General features: G+C 37.5%; 1 protein-coding gene across 3 annotated transcripts; it reads left to right on the top strand.

The window, feature by feature from the left end:
• Positions 1-1,131: 1,131 nt before the first annotated feature.
• Positions 1,132-6,586, top strand: LOC121734962. Of its 3 annotated transcripts, none has more exons than XM_042125622.1 (5): positions 1,132-1,668; positions 2,237-2,532; positions 3,724-3,806; positions 4,655-6,007; positions 6,320-6,586. In XM_042125622.1, the coding sequence occupies exons 1-5, from the start codon at positions 1,557-1,559 to the stop codon at positions 6,498-6,500; spliced, it is 2,025 nt and encodes a 674-aa protein (XP_041981556.1). In that variant the 5' UTR covers positions 1,132-1,556; the 3' UTR covers positions 6,501-6,586. The 3 variants fall into 3 exon arrangements, with proteins under 3 accessions (XP_041981556.1, XP_041981554.1, XP_041981557.1); XM_042125620.1 differs by having other exon boundaries at positions 2,234-2,532; XM_042125623.1 differs by having other exon boundaries at positions 2,224-2,532.
• Positions 6,587-26,551: the final 19,965 nt, after the last annotated feature.

Below are 26,551 nucleotides of genomic sequence, written 5' to 3'. Positions count from 1 at the left end.
AGGAGTTAAGCACATACACTGTGACACGAGAATTTTATATACCTACGTCTAAAAACGCAAAGCACCTAAGTCAAAGTATCAATCATTGTTAGGCGCGTTATATGAATAGATTTCTTTGACAGTTCATTGTTTACGTAAACGGTTTAAGTAAAATTGTTGTTTTATTATACCACATAATACTTACTCAGGCTACTTAGAATTGCATTATACAATAAAATAAACAAATAAAATTGATAAAACAAACGCTTAATTACCTGCTACTATGGCGATTGTGCGATCAGAATCGGAAATGTGGACGCGAGAATTTCAGTGATATTTTCGCGTATTACTATTTTTCTTCAATGAAAATCTTCAAATTTTCAGCACTATGACACGTCTTTCACTTTAATTATTAATATTAATCACAGTAACATGTAGTTTTCACATTGTAAAACTAAATTTAAACAAATTAAAAATCTTTGTTTTGTAAATTTTATGTCATAGAGTATTGATACAACAAAGGGACAAATGTCAAAAGAGTGTTGCTATTGCTTAAAAAAAAAGTTTCGCCTAGACATTCTTGACGCACTGTAAAACAGAGTAATAATTACTCTGAAAAGAGTATTTATTCTCATGCTCATTCTCATACTCATTATTATCACTACCCCATTCTTACGCCAAAACTGAACGCGTTTTCAGCCAAATGAATAAAGTTGAAACTTCGCAACCGTTTGTCAGTGATGCTATTTTATAATTTTTAGAGAGGCCTAGAGAGGACAAGGAAATGCAGTTATTCTAACTCAATTCCGGATAACATTCCGCTCTATAGGTACCAACTACTAAGGAGAGTTAGAGTTTACATGATCAGCAGCATCAGCTATCGATGAAGAACAAGATATTAATATTTTGTTCAATAACGTAATTAATTAAAACATAAAATAAATTGAGATTTTGTTGAATATTTAAGATTTAAAATTAATAATAATTTTTTTAGACTTTGAAAAGTTTTAGCAGAATTTTTTAGCATAATGGCATAATTTTGGCAAATTTTTAACAGCAGTTTAGAAAATTTTGTATGGGTCGTGTTCTTCTTCTTCTTCTTCTTTTGGCGTAAGCCTCCCCATTGGCAACACTGGCCTGTGCTGTCAACAACTCAACATTTTTTATTGTTGTTCTAACTTGTGATTTTTCATTTTACTATAATCTTATTTTAATCTCGGGATAAAGTGTTATTAGTGAACGACAAAAATTAAGCATTTAAACATAAAATATGTGGGAAACAATTTGGTTAATTTTCGACGGAAAGTTTATTACCTACTCGTCTGCCATTTGGTATTGAACTTTTTATATATAAATACTTTCATTGTCGATTCGTAGAAGTTGAGGTATTTACATAAATAATTATTTCTGTAACGCTTAACAGTATACGCTAAAACGAGCTGTAGCTAAGATTGTGAAAGGCCGTCCTAAAAGTAGGACAAAGGTGTAAAGAATTTTCTGCCGGGCAAATAGTACCTTCGAGAAGGCAGCGCGTAGTTCGCACAAAATGTGCGTCTAGATCTGCATCGTATACAATTATGGAGAGACTTTTTCATGACTTCAATTTGGCTTTGGAAGAAAGTAATTGCGGTAAACAGGAACGTCGAAAACTCGGAATGCGACGACGCACTCGATCAGCAGGGAATTTACGTAAGTATACAATATTTGTTGTCCAAAACTGGTTTATTTACATTAGTGAAAGGAAACTCGGACATAGTATTTGAAAATGGCTAAACATCGTTTTCTTACCATTTATTGCTTTTGCCTGAAGTTATGGTGCTCAACATAGCATTATTTACCATAGATGCTGTTATAAAAAGAATATATTATAAACTATAAAAATTAAACAATGGATTTTATGTAGGGCTGCCATCCCCCTGAATTTCCCAGGATTTGTCCTAGTTTGAAGAGTGCCCGGCTGGGTTTTTGAAGGGTCCAGGTGAAATCCGGACACTTTTATTGAGAGAAATCCATGTACGGTTTCTTCTCTCATCAAAATCAAGTACAATTTCAAGGACTTAAGTTTATCAGATTTTCACAAATTTTTGTTGGAAAAAAAAAATGTTTTAGCAGAAATTGGCAAGACATAATCTTAAATTTCTTTTAAGAGGTGTCTGGGGAAAGAACCACCTTTCGGCAAAATGTCCGGGTTTTTTTTGTGTTTGACCGGCGATGGCAACCCTAACTATCTCTTTTTATAAGTAGCTCATTTCAGCAGCTGCAGTTACTGTAAGTCTGGTGGAAGATGGCAGTTCCAGCAGTCCACCCCAAGCTCCTGTCATCACTCAGCCACTGTCAGACTCGGATGATCCGCACCTCAGCGTCCACAAATCCAACATTAAATCCAGACAATACTGTCAGATTGGCAACTTTGAGTCTGATTCTTTCAACGAAAACTTCTCTCCGAGAAGGCCCTCAAATGCAAGACGTAAACGGAAGTACAAGAAGACCCCAATGGATTACACAGATGGCAAAACATCACCACCAATAGAGATTCTAAGTGTCACAACTGAGGTAAGTTTTTATTTAAATATTAAATAATAATGGAGTAGTTGTTTTTTTTTTTTATGAAATAAGGGGGCAAACGAGCAAACGGGTCACCTGATGGAAAGCAACTCCCGTCGCCCATGGACACTCACAGCATCAGAAAAGCTACAGGTGCGTTGCCAGCCTTTTAAGAGGGAATAAGGTAATAGGGGAGGGTAGGGATGGGAAGGGTAGGGAAGGGAATAGGGTAGGGGATTGGGCCTCCGGTAAACTCACTCACTCGGCGAAACACAGCGCAAGCCACGGAGCTAATACTAAGAGGAGGTGTTGTAATCAAGTTTCCTTATGAAACAACGCGTGACAATTTGCGGGGTGAGGGGGTGTCAAGCTCCGCCCACTTCTCAATATTTCATCTATCCGCTAAAAGCCAAACTACTAGCTTAGGTCGATGTTGATGTTTCTACGTAGTTCAACTATCTTACACTAGATGTCATTTTGTCTTGAATATTATGTGACGTACTACGGCCCTGGATATTTTTTACGTTTCAAATAGTTATCATAGGTGACTACAGATGGCGGTTTATAAGTAATATCATAATAAAAGCTATATAATCACGGTTTTAGCTATTAAATGTGTTCAAGACTAAGTGTATAACGGTTTTCAGTATTCAAGTATGATTATTGTAATAAACTTATGCAAAATTATACTAATTTACATCTGTATTATCTTTCAAAGGTTTGGCCACCTAGTGTCAAGTAGTATAATTAACGCTGAAAGCTGAAATGTTCTAGAACTTTTATATTTAAATTACATTTAAAATTATTTCCAAATGAAATGTGATGGTATTTATATTATCAGAACGTCTGTCTGAGTGTTTTCGACATTGTAAAACACAATACTTCATCCTTTCCTTGTTAAAAACGCAGAAAACACCAATTTATTGGGAGTCTCGTTACGTGTGCACCTGACAAACGCTCCTCTTTGTATTAGCTCCGTGGCGCAAGCGCTGTTTCACGCCGGCTTTCTGTGAGAACGTGGTATTTCTCCGGTCGAGCCGGCCCATTCGTGCCGAAGCATGGCTCTCCCACGTATATGTTGTTCAATGATAGTAATTCTTGATTCATATTATGAATTTTTAAAGTACCTTCTGTAGGATTATAATAAAATCTTAAATTTGCTGCACCCGCCGAGACTATTAGTTAAATATCCTGTTACAGCCTAACTCCTTGGGAAGCAGTATCACTTTGCAAACACAACCTATCTCACCGCTGCTACTCACAAGCAAACCCAAACAGGAAAGGTAATATATTGATAGGAGAGGAATCTAAAGTACAAAATTAAAAAAAAAATCGGCCAAGTGCGAGTCGGACTCGCGCACGAAGTCGGTTCCGTGCCGTTATAGAGCGAATAAATAGTGTTTTTTGTATTGGACCCCCTCCTTAATTATTTATTTTAAATTAATTTTTATTATTAAATATTAAAGTACGAATATCATTAACGATTTTGTGAATATTTCAAGTGCGGTAGGCGCATGTTGCTATTATGGATCACGAGCAAAAAAATCCAAAAAAATCATGTTTGTTGCATGGGAGCCCCCTTAAATATTAACTTTATTTTGTTTCTGGTTACAGCGGCATCAGATGTACACAATCAGTGAAAATGTCAGATAGCTATAGCGTTTCTAGAGACAGACAAACAAACAGACAGACATCAAAGTCTCATTAATAGGGTCCCGTTTTTACCCTTTGTACCTAAACCCTAAAAAATGAATAAATAATTTTTTTTTTCTAATTTTGTACTTTACATTCTATTACTTCAAGATAAATATATTTCTGCATAATATGTGATAATAGTCAGGGAGCCCTAGAACGATTTTTTTTTATTACTTTCAAGCGAATATTTTGTGAGTATCTTCATTTTGATATAAGACAAACAACATTTTTATCTGCGAAAAATCTTGAAAGTGGTTATGAAATGTGGAACAGTATGAAATCCTTTGTATCTCTGTTAGTAGCTAACACTTTCAAGATTTTTTGCAGATAAATGTTGGTAATGTTGTTTGTCTTATCAAAACATTAAGTAATTGAAGACTAGGTTAGGTATTTTAATCTTTAATGATAAAAACACAATATTCACATTGATTTTCAGGAACTTATTTTGTGGAAAACGAAAGTGGTCTCATAGGGATAAGAGTGATATGACTTGTGAAATGAGAGAAAGATCATTTAGTGGAGGTTGCTCTTCAAAATCCGCATATTTTAAAAATGATATTAAATCCAAGAAACATGACGAGAAAAAGAGAACATCTGTGCTGCAGCCAGGCAAAATTGTACTCAAATCTCAAAATGCAGAAGGTTCTAAACCATCTTTGATCTCAAGTTCACCTCTACCAGGCAGTTCAAGTTTTAATTTCGTGTACAAGAACCTATCTAAAAATGGAACTCCTACGTTATCTAAAATGACGGGATACAGAATAGCAACAGATCTCCCACCATTTTTTAACCCAACTACGAGTACGGGAAAAAACAGTGATGGCAAGTACCACCGAAAAATAAAGATACTCAACAAGACTCATCCCCAGAGCTCCCTGAGGAATCCCTTAAATTTTGACGACTCAAACAGCGGCATGGACTGCACAGGCAACGAGAGCAGCTCACTCAGCAGTAGCGATTCTGATGGAGTAGTCACAAATGACAGCGATAGAGAAGGTGATGATGAGCTCACAGACTGGCCCGGTATAGAAGAATTGAAGGTCTTCAATAAAAGCCTAACATTTAAATCTTCTAAATCTGTAAATAATAACTGCACGAAGTCTATTAGCAACATGCCCCCACCGAAACGATTGAAGAAAGAAAAATGTTTAGTCAAAAGCGGCTGGGCGAGTTGTAAGAATAGGTTTAAGAAGAAAAGAGTGAAAGTGGACTCAGGTAACGAAGACGACGGTATGCTGTCCGACTCCAAAACCGTCGTAGACCCCCACGACGAGGTCCTAAAGGAGAACAAGCATATAATGCCTCACTCCTCGCTGTCGAGTTTCAGTGACATAAAAAATGCTGGCATATCAGGCCAAAACGCCGACCAAAGGTTTTTTCAGTCCTTTCAAGCATTTCAGGAGAAAACAGAGAAGCAGGAGGAATTTAATTCGGTGCCGCGCACAAATTTCACGTTACAGAAAACGTCCTCGAGCGATTTGAACGTGAGCGAGAAATCTCCACAGAGTGACCATTACTACAGCGAACATTCCATGGGTAATACCGGGGTGACTGAGGTGAGAGAGATCCGGGCAGGCTGTAGGAGGATAAGGGAGGAGAGACCAGGGTTTCTCATACTCAGTGCAGCTAATGAGCAGCTGTCCAAGTTCCTTCAAGACTCCTGCCAGACTGAACTGAAGCTGCCGAGTTTCCAAGACCCAGATGAAAAGGAAAAATTGGAATCTCTGGCTAAACTATACTCCCTAGAATTACAAGTCGAAATGGGGAGGCCTACTTTAAGGAAAACTAGGTATGATTATTTAATATTTATTACTATAAAAAAGCAGTAGAAAAAAATTCGCTTTATATTGAATGAATATCAGAAAGACTATAAACAAATTTATACATACAATGTAAATTACTGTATGAGAGAATATTTTATAAATAAGACCTATTGTATTTTAAGAGTATGTTTATATTCTTGCTGTCTATAACTGCAATTTGTGTTCCTAATTAACATTTGTCATTGTAGAGAGAAACATTTTATTTTGATTTTCACAATTACTAATTTAACATACGATTGTATGTTAAATTAGTAAAAATAAGATTTTATTTATTACAGTAACACAATGCAAGCTGTACGTGTAGAACATTCCAGTCACAACCTTCCATCGGATCACAAGCGACGGTGTTACGGAGAAGATGCTGACACCAGCTTTAGCCTCAGCGACCACAATTCAGCCAACGATTTGGACGAAGACGATCACATAGGCAAGATACTCGATCCCGGGGAATTGGATTAAGCCAAGGGTAACGTAACATAGTATATTTTATGGAGTAGGGGTCGGTGAGGCATTTTTTTTTTTTGTGCTGAAGGCAGGTCAAGTAGCCCTGATGTCACGGTGTGTCTTGAGGATCTATTGTGACTCCTTTGCATTAAAGTACCGTCCCCAACCCAAATTGGGTGAGGCATTATACGAAAAAACTTGTAATGATCTGAATTTAACATTTTACCTCATCGTCCCATTTACAATAATGTAATATGTGTAGATAAAATGATAATTAACATACAAAAGTATGGTTTAAGCTTTATAGTTGATGTCTGTCAACTATAAAGCTTAAACCATACTTATATAGTAATATTATAGTAATATTCTGTCATAGTTATATAAGTTTTTGAGAGAAATTTGCTCAATGTCTTATTAAACTGGCTAGATGATAAAACAAAACAACTTCCGAGCGGTAGAAGCATAGGAATTATTACTTCCTATTCGGAGTCCAATTTTCTTGGCATAATTTTTGAGTGCTTTACCCACCTAACATGATAACACTTACTAGTGCAGATTGTGTGAAAATTATTTTAAAACTCGATGTTTGATTATTTAAACAAACAAACAAAACAATTATCCACAATAGTTTATTTATTGAATTTTACAGAAATAAAATCCCTTATATTTTTTTTATAATCTTTTTTTTTTTTTCTATGAACGCTTCACACCACGTCAGTCTGGCCCTGTGGTAAGTACCTGAAGGACTTGTGTTACAGGTACCAGACAACGGAACTATATTTAATACTTTATACAATTTATATTATTTTCCTCCATTTCTGTTCGCTAGGACGTGGGAGTTTCGATGTAATTTTTTGCAATGACAGTTTTTTTCCTTTCCTCCATTTCTGTTTACTAGAACGTGGGAGTTTCGATGTATTTTTTTTTGCTATGACAGTTTTATACTTTTTCCTATTCCTCCATTTCTGTTTACTAGAACGTGGGAGTTAGATGTAATTTTTTTGCTATGACAGTTTTATAATTTTTCCTTTTCCTCCATTTCTGTTCGCTAGGACGTGGGAGTTTTAATGTGATTTTTTTGCTATGACAGTTTTATAATTTTTCCTTTTCCTCTATTTCTGTTTACTAGAACGTGGGAGTTAGATGTAATTTTTTTTGCTATGACAGTTTTATAATTTTTCCTTTTTCTCCATTTCTGTTCGCTAGGACGTGGGAGTTATGATGTAATTTTTTTTGCTATGACAGTTTTATAATTTTTCCTTTTCCTCCATTTCTGTTCGCTAGGATGTGGGAGTTTTGATGTAAATTTTTTTGCTAGGACAGTTTTATAATTTTCCTTTTCCTCCATGATTTCAGAATATCGGAAGCGCCGTATCTAAGTTTAAACAATGTGTGAAACTCACCTTGTAGCTTGCGAACTACAATTGACAAGCTTAATGCTAAATAATTAAGCTTGTCTTGACGGATTTTTGTTCTTTGCGGGTTTTTTTAATCTTTTTAGTTGTGAGAAGGATCGTTCAGCAGAGCAGTTAGTACTTAGTAATCATTATGCTGTGAAAGATTCTAAATGCCACTTCTATATTTGGGAAAACGGACTTTATTTTATCTTTAATAATCGTTTTTTATTTTATTATATTTAATAATCATCCATTTATTTAATCAGACAGCGTTACGTATCTCAAAATAATACTTAGTTGATCCGTATGTGATAGGTCAGGCGTGGAGTCCACTGAAACTGAGAGGCTGAAGTACCCAGCTGATTGTATTTCTTCGACAATCACTTTGTGAACTTTACCACTCATTAAATCGATAAGCTCGTCGCATACTGTTTTCGATAGAAATGTGACATGTTAACGTAACATCCATGTGACTAACTAGATCCTGAATATTGAAACCACGGTCACCAAGAATAATATCACCTTTTTGAAGTAGATTCATTATACCATTTGATCAATGTTTTTGTCTGCCACCCTCTGTTTAACCAGATTCCAAATAATATAATCTATTGGATAGTGGTAGGGTGGCAGACGAACGACTTCGTGACCATGTTCTTTTAATAGCTCATCCACGACATACTTTTTTGTGGCTTATTTGCTCTTATTAGCTGGTACAGCTCAGGGGGCCTACTACAACCTCTTAAAGCAGTATTATTTTAATCTTACTTTATGATTTCGTACCATCACCTCTTAAAAGTAAGATTACTTTATGATTGTTCCGTCAAGACGTTTTGTGACGTCATGTCCCAATATCATTCGCTCTCAGCGTACCACGAGCTCCATTTTGACACCGTTTGACAGATGAGCAAGATTACTTTAACGTCAAACTAGCGATCTTAAATCCGCTGTGAAATATCAACTTTTTTAAGATTGTTTTGCATTTTTTTACTGTTTTTTAGTAAAATTATATTTGAAAATTGAGTACGGTACGACTTTAAATTACGCATATTATGTATTAACAAGAAAAGTCTTAACTTTATTTGTATTTAAAGTTAACCATGTACATAAAAAAACGGCTTTTGCTTTGAGATAACCAAAGAATTAAATATTTACGTACCTTCTATTTACCTTATAATAGAAAATATCGAAACAGTTTTCAAAGTCGCGCAACTCACACACCACTTAAAACTTTTTTGTTTTAGCGTACCACAACAACACTTCACGTCTTAATTGGGTTTCAGCATTGGTTTTTCAACAATTTCACTATTTGATTTAATTCTTATTGTTAACAATTTAGCGCTGAATCGGTTTAATTTATTGAAATATTTAGGTTTAGTACCATTCAAATTCTCTACAGTCACTAATAAGTTTTTTCTACATTTGTTTAGACTAATTAGACACTTCATTTGTTTACACAATCATGTGAGAGTGACAAAAAGCTTTATAGCTGCTATTTCGCTTCCACCTATGACAATTCATTTGTTTACACAAACGTGTGAGAGGAACAAAGCGCTTCATAGCTGCTTATCTCGCTTCCACCCATAGCAAAATGTTCGTTCTTTCCCATCCCTAAGCAGGAATAAAACAAGATTGTTTTCATACACTTTAAAAAGTTCATGGTACGAATCAAAGTAAGGTTATTGTAATCTTACAACAAAGTGTTCTGGAAACATGATAGTTTTAGGAAAGGTTGTGGTAGGCCGCCAGGTCTTGTCATATTAATTTCATAATATATATTATTTGTTGCCTTTGCATTTTGTTTTTTAATGCTGATTGATGGGGCACTTTTTCTGACTGCGTTGAGTGGTACGGTGCATTATCATTTACAACTATGCCGTTTGGAGGCAGATTGGGTAACAATTTTTCTTTTAACCACTTTCTAAAATTTTTGGTGGTATTTTAGGTTTTCTGCTTCGTGATGGCTGTTTGTGGTTTGGCTATTGTATTCTACGGATATTACTTGCCATTTCGCGAGTTTTGATTTGATCGTTACGCCATCCGTTTTTTTATTTTCAATTATATTAAAACGCTTTTCTACCAGATCTAATAAAAGTTGTTTTTCTGATGGAAGCCAATTTGGACTTCGTTTTCTTTATATAATATAAATTAATATTAAATATTAATGGATATAATTTTTTTTTACATTCTTTTAAATTTTCACACGAACGCCATGTGTATGAATACATACGCGTTCTAAATGCTGTGTCTTTGGAAATATATCATTATTCGATAATACAATACACGGTGTTCTATTAACTATAGCGTCATCTAAAAATTTAACTTTTACATTTAAAGTATCTCCGCCGAATAACATTTTTATAGTTTCAAATGCACTAGTTTCACAATGAGGTTCATTCCATAATATTATTCTTCGATTAACACAATCCATTAATGGGAAACTGTCATGTCTATTATAATTTGCTATTTGCTAAAAAAATGAATAACAGCATCAAAGAAAAAAAAGCATTGGGTTGACTTAAAATAAACATAATTTTTTTTTTTTGTATTATCTTATCCAAAATATTATATAGGTTAATTAAAAATTCTCTTACTCTATCTTCAGAATGATTAAATTGATACATTAATAATTCAATAGTAATTATCAGTGATTGATCTGTAGTATAATAATAATCGTTAACATCTCTTACACCACAATTGAAAAAAAGAGATTCACTATCTTTAAAATTATTTACAAAATCAATTATTGTCATGTCACATATTTGTCTTAAAAAAACGGCTTTTATGTGAGTATTATTCAGTGGCAAATATTTCCATTTCGAATTAAACCACACTGAATTATTGAATATATTGTTTTTTGGCGATGTTGGAAACCGCCAAAAGATTTCCAATAATTGATCTCCTTTACTTCTTTTTGAATTCCTTTTATTTTTCCCACTTGCTTAATTACCGAGTTCTGCAATTTGATCAACTGAATTTGTATCGGATCGACATTTGAAGTCGTCAGGAACACCATTTTCGTATCCGCATGTTTCCACCAATTTTTCTTGTCTAAGCCGCTTATTTTTGCGAATGGATAAGTCTCGAGTTTTACTACATTTAGACCACATTCTCCCGGCGATTTCAAAATGTATTGCTTGCCGTTCGCCTGTTTCGAAATAGACTGCGAGATTGATCCAGTGTTCACTTGTACATTCTGAAGACCGAAGAAGTCTTCTATTAAGTCTGGGGTTTCCACATTCGTATCTAATTTCTTTGATGCGTTGACATCTGCAACTGTTTCCATTGTAGGAGCAATCGTGCACGACGTGGAGGTGGTCTCCTGCATGGTTGCACACGAAGAAGATGGACCCTTTGCAAGCACGACCTGAGTTACTTCCCTGCTCATATATTCGTGAAATATTGATATTGCTACATCGCTCATTTTGAATTGTAAACACGTCATGTATAACTCTGAATCTGAGAGGATGGTTTTGAATGCATTCCATGATAAATCTTCGCACGCGTTCTGTCTCAGTTTGTGGACTATCAATTTCAATATTGTCTTCCACAATGAAATCAGATTCGTGAATTCGCGTTTCAAATTTAGATTATTTAGATCTTCACAAAGGGGATCCTATAAACGACGCCGATTATATACTTTTTAAATATTATGCCATGGGTCATCACATTATGACCCAATTATTGATGCTTTTCGTGATATTTTGCATCGAAGCAGATGTTTTTGATGATTATTTCGCTGTTTGTGGACCGATTTTCAAAATTCTTGTGTTGTTGTATAGGATATAATCTTAATTTTTGTATAATATTATGAAAGTGGTGAGCTGATGATGGGATCTATGAGCAATCGAGGGAAATCCTTGAAATTTATCAAAAGACTCATAGTGGTTAAAATGTTGTTTCTAGTAACTAAGTATAAGAGAAAGTTCATACGAAGGTGTCTCTTGGTCCAAAGGCACTGAACAGAACTCCTGAACCTTTAAAGATAAAAGTTTTTAAATTGCAGCATCGCTTAGATAACTGCAAGCATTTACCACAATTTCGCTTACAGTAACATAATGTGAATAGTTAACATTCGTAGTGGTTATTTACGCATAAAGCCTTGTTAACAAAAAAATAAAACCGACTTTCAAGGTAAAAACAATAATAATATGAACTAAAAAATATTAAATAACTCTTACTCTATAATAGTGCCTTTTTCAGAATTCGTCTAAATCTCAACTATTTCTGTACATACTACAGTATTCATTACTTTGAAGTCGGTACCAGTCCCAAAAGCTTCAGATATTCTGACATTGACTGAACTCACGATAAAATTAGCTGGTACCGACTTCAAATAATGAAGACTGTAGTATGTACAGAAATAGTTGAGATTTAGACGAATTCTGAAAAAGGCACTATTATAGAGTAAGAGTTATTTAATACTTTTTAGTTCATATTATTATTGCTTTTACCTTGGAAGTCGGTTTTAATTTTTTGTTAAAAATAATAATCCTTCATTTCTGTTCGCTAGGACGTGGGAGTATTGATGTACTTAAGTATTTTGTGCTGGGACAGTTTTATATTTTTTCCTTTTCCTCCATTTCTGTTCGTTAGGACGTGGGAGTTTCGATGTTTTTTTTTTGCTAGGACAGTTTTATACTTTTTCCTCTATGGATATGATGGGTTGCCAGTATGATCATCACATGATGACGGTGATAGCACAGGACCGTAGAAAATGAAAATCAGACTTACAGTTCAAGCAGACTTTACTGTCCCAAACTCACACACACACACAAAGTTCATACCGAAATAATGATAGAAGGTGTAGAAATGAAGATGATATAAGCACAGAATAGTGTCTCTGCGTAATATTTAAAAGCTTGCCGCGAAAAAGCGAGCGACATAGCTCCGCGATAATGTCGGGGAGTGACTGGCTAAATGCAATGGTTTCGAACAAGGAGCTTACACCCTAATGGAGGTATAATAGTGAACAATAGATTGAAGACAAAAAAATATGTCCTTGGATGACGTCACTGTTATGAGCTATTCCTTTTCTTTAGGGTAACCAAAGTTTTGAATGTTCTAGGACAAACAAGTAGCCCTATTTTTTGCCTTAACTATTAGTACGGGGGCCCTAGAACAAATTTTCAAACAAATAAAAAAATAATTGTTCTAGGGCTTCCGTACTATACAGGGGGAGAGCCTTGCTATAATTTACTAATTATTCTTATGCCCGGGCCGCACCTGTGTAGTGCTTCGTGCTTAAAACGATACCGTATCCAGGACGATCTACGTGTATCGTAATCAGCTTCGTACGATAGACGCATGTACGGCCGCGGCATTAGTCATACACTACGAATAATAATTATTTTTAACAAAAAATTAAAACCGACTTCCAAGGTAAAAACAATAATAACATCCTTATAATATGAACTAAAAAGTATTAAATGATTTTTCCTATCTAATAGTGCCTTTTTCCGAATTCGGCTAAACATCAACTATTTCTGTACTCAATCTTCATCATTTTGAAGTCGGTACCAGATAGCTGAATCTTTAGTTCTCTGACAGAATTCGGAAAAAGTCACTATTAGATAGGAAAAAATATTTAATACTTTTTAGTTCATATAATAAGGATGTTATTATTGTTTTTACCTTGGAAGTCGGTTTTAATTTTTTTGTTAAAAATAATAATTTCACTCTTTTTAGTTATCTCCTAACCATCGCGTACGAAATGTGACCCTCGTTAGTATGGCGAAAATACTTCAACCCCTTAATATTATCTTAATCTTGGTAAATGTTTACAAACCTACCTATTTCTAGGTGTTGTGGTCTAAGTTCCAACCTAACCTAACCTACTTTTGGACTTTCTGGATTGTGTTTGTTTTTGTTTTGGCGGGGGGCTGCGCCCCCCCCCCCCCCCCCCCCCCCCCCCCTTCGGTGTCCGTGGCTGAGTAGTTAAGTAAGACCCACTCATCACAGCCTTGAGATGCCTTAAAAATACTTCGTAAACATCAGAAAACAGATGATCTTATCTGAAGCTTACGAAAATCTCAAATGCGAATTTCTTCTAAACGGAGAGTTTCCACTTTTTTTCCACTGGCAGTGGAAACGGTAAGTAGGAGTTTTTCTGACCCAAAACAATCCTCCTTAACCCATGTCACCAACATTTAATTGACGTAGGTTCCTAAACCTTAGCCAAATTTTTCTCCGTATTTTCGCCATACTAACAAGGGTAACATTTCGGCCTGTCATTCGACAGGGGTTGATTTTTGAGAAAAGTTTATCTGAGCTTTTTTGCTTCCCTTGGGGCCCCCTATCGATTGGTATAATAAAAAAAGGGGTGGTCATAGGGGGTTGTATTTTTGTCGTCAAAAGTATTTTCGCCATACTAACGAGGTTCGTATATCGGCCTGTATCTGGCCGGGGGTTGATTTTTGAGAAAAGTTTATCTGAGCTTTCTTACTCCCCTTGGCGCCCCCTATCGATTGGTATATTCAAAAAGGGTGGTTATAAGAGGTTAAAATTTTGACGAAAAATTTTTATGTCTTTTTTCCATAGTGCCCCGTTTCCTTCAGTCCAACCCAAATGTGTGCCTTACGCTCTGGAGTAAAGGTTGAATTTGTTACTTATGTTCAATTTTGTGGTACTTGAAATATTATGTACTTTGAAACAACATTAAGTATATATTTTTTTGTATTAAGAGGATACACCAGGGGCTAGAGAAATGAAAAAAAAGTACGTGTCATATCTATAGCTGTCTCCCTTACCTCAAGCCTATACCGCAGAACGCGATAGAGACAACTGCAGAAAATCCAGAAAATCAACGATTCGTTGTCCAATGATTCCTTCTCCAAAACTTAACCGATCTAGGTACTTTTTTCATTAAAGATTAAAAAAAGGCTTGAGCTGTGTTCCTATGTTTTGCTTTTTTTTGTATAATCTACCCAAATCTGTTTTCTGGACGTTTGAACACAGCGGAAAATCTGGCCATTTTTTTAGGTATTTGAACGTTCATATCTTATTTAATAATTAAATTATGGAAAAAAAAGAAAACATAGGGACATTGTATTAGTGGCCGTAGATATTCAGGAAAAAAATTATAACTCTACTAGCATTATCCAGGGAGGAAACAGAGGTATATTTTCGTACAGCCGAATACAAGGAACGAGGGGAACGGGTGCCACCAGATCTGGCAACCCGATGGCGCCGACAGGCACGCGTTATATTAATGCGCACCTGGCAGGACCAAATGGCGTCACCGACTGCCGGCCGTCAAGTGGTGGCAGCAATCCGGCCCATACTTCAACAGTGGATGGCACGTCCCTGGGGCACCCTTACCTACCGTATGGTGCAGATGCTGACCGGGCATGGCTGCTTCGGTCATTACCTGCACCATACGGCTAGGAGGAAACCAACGCCCCGTTGCCACCACTGTCCGGACACAGACGATGATACGGCGCAGCATACGCTCGTGGATTGCCCAGCTTGGGTCGAGCAGCGCGCGCGGAGCTCTGCGCCGTACTTGGACTTGACCTCACTCTCCCGGCCATACTGTCATCCATGGTCCGGTCGAGAGAAGCTTGGGAAGCGGTCTCCACCTTCTGCGAATCTGTTTTATTGCAGAAGGAGGCTGCCGAGAGGGTTCGAGAGGCCCAAGAGGACGCCGACCCCATGAGAAGAAGGCGAGGAGGGCGTAGGCGCGCTCAATACGAGCGCCAACTCCCGCCTTAAATGGGCTCGGGCGACGGATTGGGGAATCCGCCGCCCATTGCACGAGCTCGACCGGTTGAAGAGCGTCCGGTGCCTCGGACTGCTCTCCCGGAGATAGCGGCAGCTGTCGTAGACAGGCAGTCGCACGGCGGATGTTGCTGTGAAGCAAACGCCGCTAACTGGGCAGCTGCAGTTTCGCCCCTGGCGGGTCCGGCGGCCCAGCAACAAGCGGAGGAGGAGGCACCGGTGGGTTTTAGTGGGTAAACCTGGGTGCTCTTCCTTACCACAGCACCTGGGGAGTCCCACATATCCCGGCGGCCTTTTCCCCCGGGCCGTCGGGAATGCGTAACGCATTTCCCACTGTCAAAAAAAAAAAAAGGGAGGAAACAGGGGACAACGTTTGTATGGAAAAAATGGCGGTGTGGAATCCTCTTAAAATCGCTTTGAAATGTACCAAATAAATAAGGACATAACGTGATGACTGATGATATTTTATGGTGTTGTGTGTATATTGTATTCATATATGTACAACCATGTGAGTTGTGACATTGATGACCCTGACATGGTAGTGATGATGATGATGATGATGAATGTAATTTGCATAGTAACATATGCTTTCAGTTCTTAAAACAACGCCTAAACCCTCAAACTTGTATAGTATAAGGAATCCGGAGTTCTCTTAGTATCTTCGGAACCATAGTATACCTTGGTGCAAAATCTTGCGTTTTGGTAGCATATGCTTAGGATGCTTCTCATAAAACCAAAATCACCATATGTTTTCATATAAATTTTGAGGAGTTCCCTCGATTACTCATGGATCCCTGATGGGATCCATGAGTAATCGGTGATCTGATGATTCAGATCACCACTTTTGGGAAAATGGGACCAAATTGGAGTGAAACCTAATATAACAAAACAAAAATTTTGAAAATCGGTTCATAAACGGCGGAGTAGTGGTCGAACATACAAAAATAAAAAAAATATCCACAGCCGAATATATAACCTCCTCGTTTTTTGGAAGTCGGTTAAAAAACTAAGGAATCGTAACTCCCATACTATTACCGTTTTAAATTTGGTTCCTTCTGATCTGTCATGTAACGTCAGCCTAGTACCGCTCAAGGTCACCTAAATATTGCAAATGTATTGAAATGTGTACCTAAGGTACACTTTTTGACAAGTTTGGTGTTTTGAAGCGCGCGTAAGATGCGCGCTTTGCTAACGCCCAATGTGTATTTTTAAAATCAGCCCAGTAGTTTTTGAGTTTATCCATTACAAACAAATCTTTCCTCTTTATAATATTGGTATGAAGTATGATATTTTTCTTGGCTTTGTATATGAAATGGAGTAGAATTAAAAGACAGCTTCATATGAAAGATTTTTTATATTAAAAGTCAAACAAAAAATTGGGGATTGATGGGTTTTAAGTAGTATTCTGATTTTAATAAACCTTTTTATCATTGGTTTTAATATATTTCTGTTATTTTTAAATAATGAGCAAACAGGTAAAACGATAGCTTCTTGCACTTCCACAATTTGTTACTTTTTAGGTGGTTCATTTTCATCGAGCTGAAAGAGGTAGCAATGTGAGATGAAAATGTAAATGATAATCTAAGTCTCAAAGTCAGCCATAAAATGTTAATGCTTACTTACATATTTTTAAGTATCGGCATTGCTGACGCTTTAGCGCAAGGAGTTTCTTGTGAGCTTGAAGGAATATTAAGACATTCCTGAAAAAATAAGTGATATTAAGAAGAGGAAGACACAACTTTAAATGGTTAGTTACCTGAAGTAATCTCATTTCTTTATTCATACTAATGTGAAAATCTTCATCGTCTGTGTGTCTGTCTTTCTGTCTGTTGCATGCTTTACAACTGAACCGATTTTTATGAAATTTGGTATAAACATAGATAAGATGTTGAGAAAGGACATAGGTTACTTTTACTGTATCTAAATACATAGTTCCCATGGGAAACGGTACAACCTAATTTTGCCACAAGGAAGCCGCAAGATACCTCTAGTATTTAGTAAATTAATTCACTATTAGAACTTACCAATGTTTCGCAAAACCTACAAATCTTTGGTATACCAGATTTCAATAAGCGGTCAGTGGGGCTAAAATGGTCGCTTTGAAGAATCATATTATGAATCATAATGTGATTAATTTTTTTTTAAATCGCAAATTGCAAGTCTGCTTGCAATTCATTTCTAGTAATTCGTACTAATTTGACATTTGTCAGTTTGACAGTTTTGACAATTCATGATCTGATCGAGAGAAATTGCTAAATGTGACCATTTTAGCCCCGCAGGTCTATTGACATCATAATCTTCAGATCGAAAGTGTAGGCTAAAAATTCTGGCAGATTTATAATAATTTGATTTTAATTGTATTTTAGATAACCAAGCTTGCCTCAGGTCAGGGTCACTAGGGAACCTGTAACGTAAAATAGGTGCCATAAATGTAAAATGCTAAGTAAAGTATTACCATTGAAATACAAAGACAATCTAATCCAAAGTAACTAATAGTCATCCTAGCCTAATATATAAAACTTTTGTCCATACCACCTTTATCGGGTAATAAATGATTTGCAGTTATATGTTCGAACTACGAGGACAATCCAATCCAAAGTACAGCTAATGGTCACCCTAGCGAAGTGTAAAAAATATTTCATTTAACTTACCCGTGAAATTTCACACCACAATTTGGATACCATACACTTTTACAACCTCGAACTACACAACTCATTGTATTTTGTATAAAAATAATATGCTTTATTTACTTTATGTAAAAAATCGAACAGAGATGCTGTCAACAATCAGCAGCCATAATGTTTTGACTACGTTCTGATATTTGCTTGTGTTGCTATTAAAAAAAACTAACATTATAAAATGGGAGTAATGTGAATAAAAAAAAAACAAGTTTATTTTTCTTTTTGCTTTTAATGTTATGCAACCAAAAACCACCCTTGAATTATTATTTATTTAATTGTAAAGTTTTTTAAACGTGTATATGGGACGTATTTTAGGCTTAAAAACTAAAATTGATTTTGTTAATAGGGAAAATATAAAATGCTTTGGCAACTCTGTGTTTTACAAGTGAGCGAGTGAGAACTATCAAAAGAAAAGAACAGGACATAACAAAAAGGTCAACGGAGTTCAAATATTTGATCTTCACTTTTTTGTTCTGTAGGAAAACTCCATTAGGCTATAAACTTCTTGGTTTTGAACGTCATAGTCAATATGACAACCGTAAGATATACAACCGTAAGGAAATTTTTAATAAAATACGGACATTTGTGTCGAATTTGGAACGTGATCGTTCGATCGTTAACAGCCTCGTCGGCCATCGGGGCGTTACAGTACATTGCAATATTGTAATTCCTGCACGTATACAATACACAATTATTACAAATTTCGTCGCATCTGTCCTTATATTTTACATCCGTCGACATCGGCAACCCCGAGGCCAACGATATCCACTGCTCGAATTGGTCTTCCGTCAATTTACATTCGTCCATGAAGCACGCGTTCGTGTGTATCAGCCCGCTAACTTGAGTTCGGAATCAGCCCCGTCAATCGGCAATAATTAGAATGATATTTGACCAACGACGTCATGATCATCGTCTTTCCGGTACTCGGTGGACCCACGAAGAAGAGATTGTTCTTTTTCTTCGTCTTTCCCACAAAGTGTTCGAACGTCATTCTGAAGAATCTGTCCACCTCGATGTTGTTTCTTTCCAATATGTTAATCAATTTCAGTCTGCATTCGTCTTGATATTCTTCCGTCATCAAATGTTTGTTTTGCAACTCGAATTTTAGGTTGGCTCTCTCGAAACGCTGCTTTACTGATTCTTGAAATACCAGAATTCTTGCGATCCCGATGTACGTCCTGATTTTTACATGGTATTATTTGAGCAGGTTAATTCCTTGATTTGATTTTGCAAATATTCCCATAGCTTCGCTTTCTGTGAAATCACCGTTCTTGCATAAAACGATAATAATATATTTGCGTTTCTACTATTATCGCAGTCAATTTCTCCTGAGTTAATCCCGTGAATACCGGAGATAGTGGCTTTCCGTCCAACCAAAATTTTCCCTGTTTCGCTGCATATTTCATGTCTATTCCTTCTATTGGATCCTAAAATGAGATCGTCATTGGTTGGATATCGTCATTGGTTTGAATATCTGCATCCACCATTCTATCGTTCCTTTTTTCAAATGACTCGATTTCATACCCAAATATTGGATTTCCGCTTTCGGGACAGTCAATTTGATTACATGGTATTATTTGAGCAAATATAGTTAATCCCTTGATTTGATTTTGCAAATATTCCCATAGCTTCGCTTTCTGTGAAATCACCGTTCTTGCATAAAACGATAAAAATAAATTTGCGTTTATGCTATTATCGCAGTCAATTTCTCCTGAGTTAATCCCGTGAATACCGGAGATAGTGGCTGTATGATTCTCGCTGGAGAGGCAGCTGCATTTCCCTGAAGCTTGTGCTTCAATACCTAGTGAATTCCCAGCAGTAGAAAAGCATAAACACTCACCTGGAAAGGTTTGGACTGGAGGAAGATTCTCTTGAACTCGGGGCGTCGCCTGGTTGCCGGCCGGCAAAGGAATCCCTTCGAAGACACCTTGGTGGGTGTGAAACTATAGCACCACAAATTCACCACGTAGATTGAGCGCAATTCAGTCAGCAAACCTCTAACGAGACTGTTAATTCTTTAGTTCTAGATTTTTAGATCACAGACGCGCACACGCGATATCTTTCAGGCGGCCATATATATTTTTTCTTGCTCGCGCGCAGTGATTGGCGGGCGGCGATACGCGCGGTTGGCGGGATATTTGAAAGAGGGAGGAATTAAAGGAATAGGCTCATGTCTATACATTTTCCCCCCACTTGAAATTCACAAGGATTTCATAAGCAAAGTGATATTAATAGGGGATAGCTGTGCTCGAAATATAATAAACTTAAAAATAAATTAAGAAACTAAAGCTAATAAGGAAACACCATCTACCTTCTACGTGCTTGACAGTATTTCCCTAGCGAATACAGCATTAAGAAATTAATTAATAGGTAAAGGACAGACCTTTACAACTGGTCTGCGTATAATTCTTCCGTTAGCAGTTCGGAGAGTAACTACTCGAACTACTTTATCTGAACCAGTATGAACCTGTTCAACGCGAGCTAGTTTCCACAATAGAGGTGGAAGATTAGGTTCATTAACGACCACTAAATCATCTTTCTTTAAATTAGGGGATTCTGAGAACCACTTATTTTTCTGTTGGAGCGTGTGGAGAAAATCACGCTGCCAAACGCGCCAAAAACTCTGAGTGATCTTTTGAATCATCTGCCATCGAGAACGTGGACAACGGTTTTCATCCCGAAATTCTTCCGGTAATGAAACCAAAGGACCTCCCGTCAAAAAGTGTCCGGGAGTCAAAACGTCAGATTCCTGAGGATCTGGTGACAATAGGCAAAGTGGCCGCGAATTTAATACTGCTTCTACTTTGGTTAAAACCGTTATAAATTCTTCTAAAGTGAGCACTTGGGCACCGACAACTCGCTTAAGATGATATTTTGTCGATTTGATACCGCTTTCGAAAATACCTCCGAAATGAGGTGCACCCGGAGGATTAAATTTCCAAGTTATTTGACGATTTGCCAAGCCGTCGGATATTTCTTGATTATGTTTACTAAGTTCGTTTATAATTTCGTTCAAATGCCGATTTGCTCCTACGAAGTTAGTCCCACAATCGGTAATAATAGTTTGACACATTCCCCGGCGAGACACAAAACGGTCTAATGCGGCAAGAAATGCTTCCGAGCTAAGCTCGGTTACTGCTTCTAAGTGAATGGCCTTAGAGCTTAAACAAACAAAGAGACAAAGATATGCCTTATAAGTTTTAGCGCCTCGACGGCGACTTTCCTTCAAACAAAACGGGCCACCAAAATCAATTCCCGTGGTTTGAAAACAACGAGAAGGCCTTAGTCGAGCCGCGGGCAATTTACCCATGATTGGTTGCCTAGCAACTGGGTTTACCTTGAAACATCGCACGCACTTGGATAGTACAGTACGGATAAGAAGTCTTAATCCAACTATCCAGAATTCTCTTTGGATTAAAGACTGAAGGGTTCGAGGACCACAATGTAAATATTTTAAGTGGAAATGTTCGACAATGAGTCGAGAAAGATTACATGCCTTAGGCAAGAGTAGAGGATGTAAAATTGATGGAGAAAGGTTCGCGTCATCAATTCGTCCCCCCACTCGCAATAAACCATCCTGATCTAAGAATGGAGATAATTTTTGAATAGATTTTTCACATTGCTCGTGCCTTTGCACTTGACTGACCTGGGAAGTCATAAAATGACCTTGAGTGAATTTAACTAAAGTTTTCATTGAATTATCAAGCTCAGAACTAGTGAGCGCGGAAATTTTACGGTCCGACCTACGACGGCACCTAGAATTTGAAATGAACCGTAAACACCAGGCTAAGGTTCTTTGAACTTTAGTAAGAGTTGAAAACTTTGAAGTTAAAGTCAGAAGTACGTTTTCGGTTTGCACAACGTGAAAGTTTTCTGTAGCTAGAGTCTTTAATTCTGGTAACTCTTCTTTAGGAAGGAGCACTTGTTTTGAAGACCAAAGATTAGGCTGCAACCGCAACCACGGCGGACCGGTAAACCAGAGTGGGTGGTCAATGAGATCTAGACATGAGACACCACGACTGCTACAGTCAGCCGCGTTGTCTTCAGTAGATACGTAATACCACTTGTCAGGGCTGACCAAATCAGTAGCCTGAACTACACGATTTGCGACGTACATTTTAAGCAAGTGCGGTGCTGTGTTTAGCCATGATAACGTAGTCGTGCTGTCGGAGTAAGCTCGAACCGAACTAATGTCGACCTTGTCCTTAAGAAGATTATACATATGATTCAAGACCTTTGCTAGAAGCACTGCTGCGCTTAGCTCGAGTCTGTTCACTGTTGTCGGCTTCAACGGAGCTACTCGGGATTTTCCTATCAGTAAGCTAACAACTGTGGAACTGCACGCATCAGCAGGAACGACACACATATACACACAACAACCATACCCTTTTAATGAACCATCACAGAATCCCACTAAATGAACTTCTTTCGGTGTCGAAGGTATTACAAGCCTTGGAAAAACAATTTTCTGTAAATCCGCTAAATTTGCAGCTATTAGATGCCACCTTTTGGCGAGCTCTGGAGGAATATCTTCGTCCCAGGACAAGTTTAATCGCCACATGTCTTGTAGCAATGACTTAGCGGCAAAAACTACTGGACAAATCCAACCCAAAGGATCGAAAATTCGAGCAACAATTGAAAGTATTGATCTTTTAGTAAACCTGACGTCGAAAGAGTCCGAAAAGTGATATGAAAAATTATCGTTAGATGGGTTCCAACGGATTCCTAAAATTTTGACAAATTCATCTCCTGATATTTCGAAGGATTTGGAAATTTGACAATGATCCAAAGGAACATCAGATAAAAGACTGGGCTCATTTGAGCTCCACTTGCGAAGCTCAAAGTGGCCTTTAGACAATAAAGACGTAAGATCCGCCTTTAACTGCTTGGCTTCCTCGAGAGTTGAGCAGCCCGTGGTTACGTCATCCATGAACGTCTCTTTGGTTAGCACTTCTGACACACGACTTGGAAACTCAGAATCGTGGTCTTCTGCTAACTGCCTAAGAGTTCGGATAGCCAAATACGGAGAGCTACTAACTCCATAAGTTACAGTATTAAGTTCATATTCCACCAAATTATCGTTTGGATCATCACGCCATAATACATGTTGGTAACGCCTGTCTTCAGGTCTTATTAAGATTTGCCGAAACATTTTAGAAATGTCGCACGTGAAAACAACCTTATGTAGGCGAAATTTAGTAATTAAGTCGATAATATCGATTTGAAGCTTTGGCCCAACATGGACAAAATTATTTAAAGAAACATGGCTAGAAGTCTTGCTACTAGCATCAAAGACTACTCGTAGCCGTGTAGTAGCGCTTTCCGGACGCACCACACAATGATGTGGAATTATATAACGATCAGTAGACGAAGCATCTGCAGGCTGCATGTGTCCTAGGTGTTCGTACTGATTCATAAACTCCTTATATTCCCTTTTTAATTCGGGCTGTTTATTAAGACGTTTTTCCAAATTAAAGAAACGATAAGACGCGTGACTATAAGAATCACCCAAAGGCGGAGAATCACCCTTCAACATAATAGGTACTACATAACGACCATCGGAGGTGCGATATGTACCTATCTTATATTTGTGTTCACAAATATCGTCCTCGGGACCGGAAATTTTACATTTCGGCGGTTCCTCGGACTCCCAGAACCGTTGCACGATATTCTCGAGCGCCGAGGAAGACGCGAGAAGTGACGTAACAGGTTGACTAGGAACGTGAGATTTCGTGTTTTGAAAATACTTGCCGGTAACGACCCAGCCGAACACACTAGACAAGGCGCACGGTAGTCCGGGGCCGGGCGAAAAGCGCGATCCGGTATATATTTGATCAAAACATTCGACACCTAACAAAAGATCGATCGGACCCGATTTATCAAAATCGCAGTCGGCGAGATCGAGGTGCTTAAGATGATCCTTGACCGACAACGGCAACGTAGCGGAAGGCATTTGAAATGTAATTTTAGGTAAAACTACAAATGGTAAGTTAAACTTTGGTGATTCACTCGAACGAGGTATTATCGAACCAAAAGTATAACCTTTTATATTACAAACACTATTTTGTCCTAATCCGGTCACACTTAAATTACATTTTTTAATATTTAAACCTAATCGACGCGCACACGCAGTCGTAATAAAACAATCCATCGACCCGCTGTCTATAAGGGCGCGCGCATACTGTAGCGAACCGTCGGCGCGGTAGATGCGCACAACCGCCGAACCTAATATCTTAGCGGTAAGGCCCTGATCGACAGGAGACTCTGTGCTGGTGGCGCCTGTCAGAACGGTACTAGCACCGTCCGACGAGTTCGAATCATTCGTACAAGACACCTTTTGTTCAACATGTAACATCGTATTATGTCTACCGTTACAAACGAAGCAAGTCGATTTTGATTTACAATTTTCTCTAGTGTGACCCGGCCTTAAACAATTTATACACAATTTTAATTCGCGTACGAAGTTTTGTCTTTGTTCTAAACTCATAGAATGCATTTTACCGCATCTATAAATTGAATGACCTTCATTACAGCATGAACATAACATCTGTTTATTACTATTGATAAGATGCGTAGGCTTATTGGAAGCTACCAACGACGATCCCTGCGAGCGACTACCGCCGCTAACCCTATTGACGCCACGCGATTGTTTACTAATTATTATGTTCGATGGGGCGGTCATAACATTAGGTTGACTCACCTCCAGAACCTTTACATAACTTTGTAAGTATGATATTAAGTTATTAAAGGTCGGAATCTCGTTAGTATTTTGTAGCTCAAACCGCCTTTTAGTTTCGATGTCGAGAGGTCGAGAAGCGATATAAAATAGTATAAATTCAGACAAATCCTGAATACCTAAGGCGCGCAAGGCGTTGACACTTTCATATAAAGTATTTGTAAATACTGATAAGTTATTAAGAGACGGCTTTTGTATCGGTGTTAATTGAAATAACTTTTCTAAGTAGGCCGTCGCTAGGACGCGCTTATTGTCATACCTATCTAAAAGTGCATTATAGACAACATTATAATTAGCTTGAGTAATCGGTACGCCCTTAGCCAATGTCAACGCAGCTCCGGACAGGCACGATAGTAGATAATGAAACTTCTCGATATCCGACAACGATTCATTTTTTTGTATAAGCGGAACATAACTATCTATAAATGTCTGCCAATTCTCAATACGACCGTCAAACTTAGGAATTTCTAATTTAGGTAATTTAACGCGAGTAAAGGAAGAAGACTGATGTCCAGATTCCGTAGGCTTCGAGGCAGTATTCGAACCGAGCGAGTCGGCAAATTCAACCGCGGCGTAATATAATTCGTCAAAGGAAAACAAAACACTATTATTGAACTCGTATTTTGAATTTAAGCTCAATTCCAATTTATTTATCTCTTCGTGTGATTCAATAAAATTAGCACGAATTCTTTCTATATTTTTGTACCTCGCTTTAAATGACGCGAGTTTTGTAGAATCCTTGCTAATCTCTTGTATTAAATCGTAGATGATTTGTACATTTTTAAACTCGAATTCGCGACGTTTAATGAAAGATTGCAATTTGGCTTCCGCCATTTTGTTTTACCTTTATGACTTGGAAAAGACTGAACAAACACTTTTCTCAATTTACGAATGTAAATACCTAGTATTTCACTATCTAGACATTGACGTAATTAAAAAAAAATAATAATAAAACCTTTACTCCCTAGATTTACCTAAATATTTCGAGCACAACCACACCCACATAACACTACAAAATTCAAGTCAATGCAGTGCCAATTTCACTATCTAAGTACCTACTAAGATAAGTTTAATTTTGACAAAACTCCACTTATGTCTCAGATGATTATGAAATTATTTTATTTAATGAAGAATGAATTTCAATGCAAAATTTTATAAATTGTAGGTGTAGGTAGTAATGGCGGACGCTTGCTGCGACCGTGGCAACAATGATAGTTAAGTTACTCAGTTAATATTTTGAAATAATAAGTTTTAATGCGTCTGAAAGACGGAAAATGTTATCTAATTTAATTAATAAGCGAGGTAATTGATCGGCCTTAGTTGGCGACGAAATTAATCCTCACAGGAGGCACCATAAAAAATGTATGATTCTCGCTGGAGAGGCAGCTGCATTTCCCTGAAGCTTGTGCTTCAATACCTAGTGAATTCCCAGCAGTAGAAAAGCATAAACACTCACCTGGAAAGGTTTGGACTGGAGGAAGATTCTCTTGAACTCGGGGCGTCGCCTGGTTGCCGGCCGGCAAAGGAATCCCTTCG

The sequence above is a fragment of the Aricia agestis genome, chromosome 16 (genome assembly GCF_905147365.1).
Source record: "Aricia agestis chromosome 16, ilAriAges1.1, whole genome shotgun sequence".
Classification (NCBI taxonomy): domain Eukaryota; kingdom Metazoa; phylum Arthropoda; class Insecta; order Lepidoptera; family Lycaenidae; genus Aricia; species Aricia agestis.
Note: the sequence above shows the minus strand (reverse complement) of the source record. Positions and strands in the feature narration are given on the sequence as shown.

Excerpts from the sequence above, each read along its gene's own strand:
- LOC121734962 (XM_042125620.1), top strand. The coding sequence starts at position 1,557 with ATGGAGAGACTTTTTCATGACTTCAATTTGGCTTTGGAAGAAAGTAAT. Across the intron at positions 1,669-2,233 it reads TCGATCAGCAGGGAATTTAC|CAGCTGCAGTTACTGTAAGT; the intron begins GTAAGTATACAA and ends AGCTCATTTCAG. Across the intron at positions 3,807-4,654 it reads AGCAAACCCAAACAGGAAAG|GAACTTATTTTGTGGAAAAC; the intron begins GTAATATATTGA and ends ATTGATTTTCAG.